The 9,692-nt window shown below is 31.2% G+C and overlaps 2 protein-coding genes across 2 annotated transcripts in view; both read left to right on the forward strand.

Annotated features, from left to right (window-relative positions):
* The first annotated feature begins 3,326 nt into the window (after nt 1-3,326).
* On the forward strand, nt 3,327-8,166 carry LOC117176144 (aminoacylase-1-like). The gene is made up of 6 exons (XM_033366225.1): nt 3,327-3,666; nt 3,749-3,836; nt 3,998-4,167; nt 6,993-7,496; nt 7,581-7,871; nt 7,952-8,166. The coding sequence occupies exons 1-6, from the start codon at nt 3,595-3,597 to the stop codon at nt 8,093-8,095; spliced, it is 1,269 nt and encodes a 422-aa protein (XP_033222116.1). The 5' UTR covers nt 3,327-3,594; the 3' UTR covers nt 8,096-8,166.
* The window catches only part of LOC117176143 (aminoacylase-1-like), a 13,121-nt gene continuing 11,595 nt past the window's right edge, over nt 8,167-9,692 (forward strand). The window contains exon 1 of the mRNA XM_033366223.1: nt 8,167-8,506. The gene's annotated coding sequence lies outside the window, so the exon portion shown is untranslated. The remainder of the gene's footprint in view (nt 8,507-9,692) is intronic.

Raw genomic sequence — 9,692 nt, forward strand, 5'->3', positions numbered from 1 at the left:
CAATACGCCAATTAGCACAAATGGTAAGTTCCGACAGTGCCTACAAGTGTGCCTACTAGACGCTAGATGGCAATACCGGTTTCATATGTATACACCTGGTATATATTTTTTACCTTTCGAAGGAGTTCCTAAAGTGACATCTTCGACGACTTTTGCTGCCTTCAACTTTACCATCGACCGAAGGCTCATTTGGGTAGCATAGGAAAATTCTTTCACGCTTACCTATGATCTTAAATCCTTAGTCCGCCTTTGTTTCATCTGATCACTGGCTGTTGTAAATTCTAAAGTGGGTCTACCTGTAGGCGATCCTATTGTTACACTTAAATTCTGTTTATCTTCATTTTCTTCAAAGGGCAAGAAGACGTCGAGCCATTCAGGGAAAGTTTCAAAGAATCTATTTTCCAATCTGCAGTCTTATTTAAATTGTCTGTATTATGACAAATATTTCGCTTCTTGTCAAACCCAGAACCGGTGTACTCCCTTCTTCAGTATCCACTGCAGATCCTGAAATATTATAAGAATACATTATATGTATATATATATATATATATATAATATATTTTTGTCATTATATATTATAACAATTGAAAACTTGAAATTAAAAACAATACATTATTAATATATTAAAATTTTAATGTTTGAAGAGCAACTAAAGTTGATCTTTTTTCTTATGAAAAAAGTCATTACTTTTTTCTGGGTAAGTGCATGAAGAACATTTTCAATTAAAAAGTCTAAACAAAAGGGGTACATTATTAAGATTTTGGAAATAAAAGGTTTTATGATTGTTTCAGCCATCGAAGGTGTAACATCGAAACTGAAAGAAACTTCTTTACAGTACAAATTTGCTTGTTTCTTTCAGTTTTTCTGTTATACCTTCGATAGTTTATAAAGAAAAGAATGTTTTTTTATGTTTAGGAATATTTTTATTTATAATTAAAATAGGAAAAACCTAATTATTTGGACATCTTCCAGACTGATGGTAAAAATGTATTTATTAAATAAATCATAAAGATTACGTTCCACGTGATTACGTGATTACGTGAGTTAACAAAGTTTTGAATAAACACCTTAGATGGTTGAAACTATTTTGAAACCTTTTATTTCCAAAATCTTAATGATGGACCTCTTTTGCTTAAATTTAATGGAAGTTTATTACCAAAATCTAATGGAATTTTACAATACATGAAATTGTACCGCCACAATACAGTATAGTGAAGTATTGTGAAACATGGCCCACTGGAAGCGCAGAATATTTTTACTATTTTATAGTATTTGTCAATCAGCAGTCATTCTAAAATGTTATTGGCACAAAAAAAAAGACGTTTACTTCTCAGTTCACATGTCCCACTTCATTATTCATTAAACACTTTTATTATTTGTAATTACTATATAACACATAATCTATATTGTTTTGACACTTGTATCCGTTTGAAGTTTCGAACGCAACCATAAAAACTCCTAAACTTGATCCGAAGATGCACGGACTTGACCGAATAGCCGTTCCGAATGATACTTTAAAGGCGCGAAATATGAAAATACCCCTGTATAATGGCTTCTCCCCTGCTGTTGTGCAATTCGGGTAGCATTCAACTCGCCATGTATGTAAGCCCCAGCGTGTCCACCCTGTGTAATATGGCGCTGCTTCGTAGCGGCTGGCACACGGAGTTTTCAATTCACAATACGTGTATTGTAATTTCACTTCACAATACCAAAATTGTAATTTCACATTACATTTTGTGTTGTGATGTATTGTAAAATGACAAACATTTTTAACAGTGTAGTTTTATGCGTAATTCGTTAAAATTATAAGTTAAACGTCTCAATAGTTTCTGAATTAGAGCGAGTTGCAGTTAGAAAATGCAAACATTTTACGCTATGAAAATATCGTGTTTTTTCAATTACTTCAAAAACTAAGGAAGTAAAAACATTATTCCATTGAAAAACAAGAAATTGAACTGCTTGGTTGACAGTTAAACTTCCTTGTTAAAAATGTATTTTTTTGTTGCTTAAGATTCAAAATTTTAATTGAAAATTCAAGTCATTCGGATAAAAATTAAACTATTTTGTTCATATTTTACATATTTTGTTAAAAATCTTAATTTTCGATTGAGAATTCCACAGTTCCGCTAATAATTAATTTTGTTAGTGTTGATTATTCAACTATATGGTTCAAAAGTTATCTGCGTAGGTCGAAACTTCACATATGTATTTAAAAATTAAAGTATTTCTTATCTTGAAAATCCAATTGCTTTGTTGTAACTGCTGTATTTAAAATTCGTGTTTTTGGATTGAAAATTGGTATTTTTTGGTAGAAAAATTCTCGGTCGAAACTAAAACTTTCTTGTTTGAAAAATTAACTGTATTCTAAAAAATCGTCTTTTTTTGCTAGAAAACTCAACTATTTTGTTGAAAATTTTTCTTTTTGGTAAAAAATTAATCTTTTGAATATGCTGACTATATACATTGATTTTATTTAAAAGAAAGTATGTTTCTCTACTATTCCCTTACCTTCATTAAATATTACACTGTTTCCTCTATTTAAAAATAATTTTGGGGCTGCGAAGTCTTTTTAAAAATATTAATTTTGTACTTTTTCTGTTTTATTTTAAAATGTAGATTTATATATAAAAGAGGAAAAGAAGGAGAGCAAAGGAAAAAGTGTTCTTGGAATATTCCCAGTGGGCACAAAATTTGGCGACGTCTTTATGACATAGTTACGACATCTTCACGACATCTTTACGACATCTTTACGACATCCTATGTCCATGTCGTTTCGGTGCCTTTGCGATGTCGTAAAGACATCGTCAGATCATACGACTTATTTACGATATCGTAAAGACACCTTAAGGACATGGACATAGGATGTCGTAAAGTTGTCGTAAAGATGTCGTAACGATGTCGTAATGACGTCGCCAAACTTTGTGCCCACTGGGTTGTGATTTTGTTTCCAAGCAAATGTTCTATGAAAAATTCGAATTATTTTAAAAGAGAAGATTTTCCAATGTTAATTTTTTTAATTTGCAGTTCAGTTTTTGTAGCTTTAAATGAAAATTTTTTTAGCTTCGACAGGTCGATTCTTTAAATTTCGATGACCCTGAAAACATGCTTGTGAACCAAGAAGAAACAGGAGGGATATAAATTCATTCATTACCTAGACATAATCTATTAAATTAACATTTCTTTCAACTAATTATCTATCGGAAAATTTAGATGCAATCGTAATTGAGTGTCATCGAAGAGATAAGTTTACAAAAAGTCACAGTTTATCAATTGCGTTTATTTGATTTATTATATCAATGCCATTCATAACGTTCTGGAAGGAAGTGTCATTAAAAATTAGGGAGATTTTTAAAAACTTTTCTTAGTTTGAACATATTAAAAGCCTTTCTATTTTGAATTATTCCATCTTTTATTTAAAATAATACCAAATGTATGTCTATTTATTTTCCAAAGCCAACAATATTTAGAAGCTCAAAAAAACATTTCTTATCTAAACGATAAATAGTGGAAATATATTCTCAATAAATAATCGTTGGCTATTTCATTACGATTAATTAACTGAATCAACTGCTGGTCATCACATTTTCAGAAAAAATGTCACCTAAAAAAAACGGAAATTTGATTTGGTTCCTGATCATTAAAGTACTTATCGTCTCTAACGCACAGGTAATATTTCTAATATTATTTATTTTTTCCTTTTTACGAAAAAAGGATTAATAAAACAGTATAAAAACGAAAATTTTTTTAGTGTTCTCAGTCTAAATTGAACGAGTTAGCCTTGAACAATTTTCGGGAATATCTTCGGATCCCTTCAGTTCATCCAAATGTTAATTATGGTATGTATTTCCTCTAAATAAAATTATATTAATTTCATAGAAAATTCGAAAAATCTTAAAACTAATGTGGAATTTTACAGTCATTTTGACACTTTTTCTATATTTAAAAATTAAAATAAAAAACTACCATCAAAAATATTAAATAAAAATATTTATTTCAGATAAATGTGTGATTTTTCTGAGAAAGCAGGCCCAATCCTTAAATCTTCCAATCAGCATTTACGAAGTTCGTCCCAAAAAACCAGTAGTAGTTATTACTTGGGAAGGAACGGAACCGGAAAAACCTTCTATTTTATTAAATGCACACATGGACGTTGTGCCCGTATTTCCCGTAAGTTCTTAAAAATATATTTTATTTTAAATTATATTCTGAATTTCATGAACGTATATACCATTTTAATCAAAAATAACAACAAGGTAATATTTTAGTTCATCTTTAATTGAGAAATCATCTTTTCAGTTAAATTCCACTTTATGGAAAGTTGAACTTCATTCTTAAAATTTTTTTTTCTTAAAGGTTCATAATTTTAGTAGAAAGTTCAATTCGTTATTTTGAACATTTAATTATTTTGTTAATAATTTATCTTTTAGATCAAAAATTCAACTATTTACTTAAAAATACAACTCTTTTTATTTAAAGTTCAATCTGTATTTATTTGGTTAAAAGTTTCACTTTTGGATGGAAAGTTCAACTGTTTGGTTAATATTAATTTTTGTTGTTAAATATTTAACTGCTTTCTTAAAAATTTGTATTTTAGACTGAAAGAGCGTTTTTATTGCTAGAAAAGTTTGAGCTTGAAAATTCATCTTTCTTGGTTAAAAATTGAATTGACTTCTAAAAAATTCATTTTTTTGGCTAGAATGATCGATTATTTGGTCGGAAATTCAACTATTTTGTTGAAAATTTAATTATTTAAATGAAAAACCCACTATTTTTAAAAAACTTAATTATTTTGTTGAAAATTCATCTTTTTTGGTTGATAATTTTACTACTTTGTTGAAAATTCGTCTTCTTTCGTAGAAAAGTTCTTGTATGAAAATTCCTCTTTTTTTAAAACTCAACTGTCTTCTGAAAAGTTGACTTTTTAGCTTGAATATTCGATTATTTGGACCAAAATACAACTATTTGGTTAAAAATTCATTTACTTTGTTCAAAATTCCATCTTTATCTTGAAAATTCAACTATTTTGTTAAAAAGTCATATTTTTGTATTCGGGGATTCAACTGCTTTGTTGAAAATTCGTCTTTTTGGATTGAAAACGTATATTTTTTTATAGAAAATTTTTTGATTTAATATTCATTTTTCGTAGTAGAAAATTCAACTGTCTTCTTAAAAATTCGTCTTTTGGATTTGAATATTAGATTATTGGTCGTAAATTCAACTTTTCTGTTAAAAATTTAATTATTTTGTTGACAATTCAACTATTTTGTTAAAAAACATATTCTTGTTCGATAATTTAATTGTTTTTTTGACAAATCATCTTTTCGTATTGGAAATTCATCGTTTGTATTAGAAAAGTTCTTGGCTCAAAATTAATCTTTTTTGGTTAAAAATTCAACTGTCTTATGAAAATGATTCTTCTGGATTGAATTTTCGACTATTTGGTTAACAATGCCACATTTTTTGTGTGAAGTTAATTATTTTTTGTTTTAAAATACAACCATGTGGTTGAAATGTTGCACTTAAAGTTTCAAAATTCAACTAGTTAATTAGCCTTTGTGTGCACTCTAGCGCAGCCCTTATTTTTCACATTTTTAATTTCTCTGCCCCCCCCTCCCAGTTTTTTTCGAATGCCAAAAAAAATTCCCTCCAAATTTTACAAAAATCGTTTAATTTTTAGGGGTGGCCCAAAGAACATGAAGTTTCCCATTGATTGATTTAAGGATATCTAGTCATTTGTTAACTAATATTCAATTGTTTAAAAAAATTTAATTTATATCAATATTGGTTTTTTCAGTTAACTCACGAGAGAAACTTATTTTCTAGAATTTATGAGTTATTTAATTAACGATAACAATTAAATAATTTGTTTAAATAACTTTGCAATTATTTAAATAATACGAGTATTCTTAAAAAGCAAAGTAGAGCATAAAAATATTTCAATCTTTCGAAAAATAGCGAAAATAAAATATTTAAACAAAAAAATTGTTTAAACAATTCCAATTTGTGTAAGCATCTACGAGTATTCATAATGAACAAATTAGTACTCAAAAATATTAAAATTTGTCGAAAATTTAGTGAGATAAAATGTTTCTCCTGCTTTTTTTAGGTCTAGAAAATACGTTCATTTCGCGAGTTAACTAAAAAAATTTAAACAAATTAAAATTGTTTAAATAATTGAATATTAGTTGACAAATTCCTGGGTATTCTTAAATTACGATTATTTATTTTTTTTAAACTTTTAACAAGCGTCAATAAACTGCACTATTACGTAAAATTCAAATTTGTCACTTATGGGGTTTTCGTCGGGGACGCATAAGAGTCGCTTAAAATTATTCGGCCTCAAAATTTATGAATTGTTCTTATTCTCTGACGAACTATAAACAATATACTAAAACAAGGAATGATTTGTAACATATTATCGCGTTTAAATATTAGATTTACAAAAAGCGGACTTCTTTCCATGTTAAATCAATGGGAAACTTCATGGTATTTGCGCCGCCCCTAAATATTAACCGATTTTTCTCAAATTTGAAAATTTTTTTTTAGCATTCGAAAAAAAATTGAGGATGGGGGGGTGAGAGCAGACAAATTAAAAAAATCTATCAAGTATAAATAAGAACCACCCTAGTGCACACCCGTATGTACCATAATACATTTTTGCATGAAAATGAAATCAAAATTTAAATTTCACTTGGGGTCTCCGAATTATCGTTATTTAGCTCAATTCTAAGCAAATAGTCTATTTGGATTTTTTTGGCTAAAATAATCGACTTCAAAGTATAAATAAGTTGCGGAAATACCCGGGGTAATTGGTAATTGGAAACGATTTCAATTGCGTGATTACTGTATAAATTATTAAATATTTATCTTCTTTTATTGAAAATTCTTTCCTTGAAAATTCTTCTCTTTTCATACTCTTTTCAAATTTAATAGTTCTTGAACGGTCCATTTGCAAAATATTTATAGCTATAATCAATTTCAAATTTTATCAGGCTGAATGGAAATATCCACCCTTCGCAGCCCATATGGATGAAAAAGGAAACATTTATGCCCGAGGAAGTCAAGATACCAAAAGTCTCAGCATCCAACATATAGAAGCAATCCGTCGATTAAAATTGAATGGAATTCGATTAAAGAGGACAATTCACATCTCGTTCGTACCAGATGAAGAAATTGGTGGAAAAAATGGAATGAAACCTTTCGTAGCAACTCAGGATTTTAGAAATTTAAATATTGGTTTTGCACTAGACGAAGCTCGTGCTTCTTCGGATAATAGATTTACTGTGGCTTATGGAGAAAGAACAGTATTCCAATTATGGGTAAATTGTACCGGTAAACCTGGCCATGGTTCAATATTATTTGACAATACTGCTGGTGAAAAATTACGAGTTGTCATCGATAGATTCATGGATTTCAGAGCTTCAGAAAAGGCGAAATTAAGAGATCCAAAAGTACAGCCTGGAGAAGTTACTTCAGTAAATTTGGATATGACTCGAGTACGAATTGTGATTTTATAGGAAAATTTTTAATCAAATTTTAAAACAATTAAACATTTATTTTAAAAGAGATTTTTGACACAGGGTGGTGTTCAGGTGAACGTGATACCAAACGAACTTTCTGTTGCTTTTGACATTCGAATTGCGCCTGGTGTTAATCACACAAAATTCGAAAATATGATTATTGGATGGTTAAAGGAAGCTGGAGAGGGTGTCAATTATACATTTATACAAAAAGATCTGCCTGTAGAAAATACAAAATTGGATGCAAGCAATATTTTCTGGCAGGCTTTTGAAAAGGCTTGTGATAATAATGGCTTCAAATTATATCCCCAGATTTTAGCAGGTGCTTCAGATGCACGCTATTTAAGAGAAGTGAGTTTCCACATTTAATATAAACATGTAAATTTCCTTTTGTCGACCTTAATTTCCGTAAAATGTACTATCTTTTTAAGCTCGGAATCCCAGCCCTTGGATTTTCACCAATGAATAATACAACACCACTTCTTCATGAAAATAATGAATATTTGAATAAGGATATTTTTCTCAAAGGAATTGATGTATTCGTGAAAATTATACCAGCTGTAGCAAATGCGTGATGGAGGATTAGTAATTTCTGAATATTACAAGCTTCAACGTCAAAAAAATTTAATAAATAATGCTAAAAAAATTATTAATAATTTCTTGAACTTGAACCTAATGATCATGAATTTGAATAATACAATTAAATTTGGAGACTGTACCGGGCTTGCGGTTGGCAGTGGTCGGGAACAATCACGAGAGAGTGCCGCTTTCTATGTAAACGCTTTTGTTTGTTCACACCTGAGTGACCACCACACACTCTCTGCAGCTCCTTTTACTCCTACCTGTTTCGCGGTGTCACTTCTCGGAAGGTCCGTTTGACAGAATACAGAATACCGATCGACCTCCCGGAGCAATCATTCTTTCTCTTGCACACACGGCTCTGCAGGGGCAGCCCTTCTATTTTTCTAGCTACGCCTAAGAACAAAGTGAGTACTTGAAATTTTTTTTTTTAAACACTCATGGAAAAGCGGCAACGACCCTTCTGGAAAAAGCATCTTCCCTTGTGAAGATGGAAATGACCGAAAGAACCTTAGAACGTACTTCGGAATCTATAAGTGAGAAAATATCTGGGAGTATCTCTGGCGATACCAATGCCGAGGGGTGAAACCAAACAGAAAAACCACTAAGAGTTAGATTGTCTGGAGCTGTTAGAAAGACGTTAAGACGCCAATTATAATCAGTAGGACGCAACAACTAATCAGACGGTAACTCCAAAGAGAGGCCATTTTGATAGCAGCACATCGAACACAATCGGGGAATAGAAGAAGATGCGGCTGAGAGCTTCAACAGTCTCTTATAGTCGGGATCTTCAAATTCACCTGAAAGTGGCCATATTGGACGAGAAATGTCCAATAGACATCACGATGTCTACCAGGCCAAGGCAATTAAAGCAGCATTAGAGGAGAATATCGATAGGATTGGATATGTTCGGGACGAAGTGTCCCGAACTTGGCTCATTGAAGTTGCTGGTGCATTACAACTTTAAGTGGGAGCTAAAATCAAAGGGATCGAAAGCAAACATTTCCCGCGGCCAGTAAAACTGCTGGCTTGGATTTATAGTATATTCATGAAAGCAACAGCAGAGCTCAAAAGGATAGCAACCCAAAACCCAGCAAAGAAAACAGGAGCATGGAAGGTTATCGATGTCAAGACAAGTTAGTCAAGCTACCACACTTGTGATAATTGCAGAGCCAGGCATGGTCAAGAGTCTCAAGAAGATTGACTGCAGGCCTCACTATGGATCGGAGAGAATCAATATGAAGATCCTTTTAAAAACCAAAGTTATACCCGTAAATAAAGCTTCATATTTGTCTCTGGAAAAGTTGGAGGAAACAAAATGGAAGTTGAAATGGACACTAGATATTCCTCTTCCAGTCTGACTTTTATCCAGATTAATCTTTACCGCGCTTAATGAGCCTCTGCTATCTTAAGCAGACGTTTGACGGCGGAAAAAACAGCTTTTTCATTAATAAGAGAACCTTGGACTTTCTAGGCGGAAGCTAGAGGATTAATTAATACAGTCTGTCAAGTTAAAGCGTGGGTGGCTTTACTCGCAGTCGGTAAGGTGTATCGACATGATTTTGGTGTCAAAATATTAAGAAGAGCTCCCTC

This window comes from Belonocnema kinseyi, chromosome 7, assembly GCF_010883055.1.
Source record: "Belonocnema kinseyi isolate 2016_QV_RU_SX_M_011 chromosome 7, B_treatae_v1, whole genome shotgun sequence".
NCBI lineage: Eukaryota > Metazoa > Arthropoda > Insecta > Hymenoptera > Cynipidae > Belonocnema > Belonocnema kinseyi.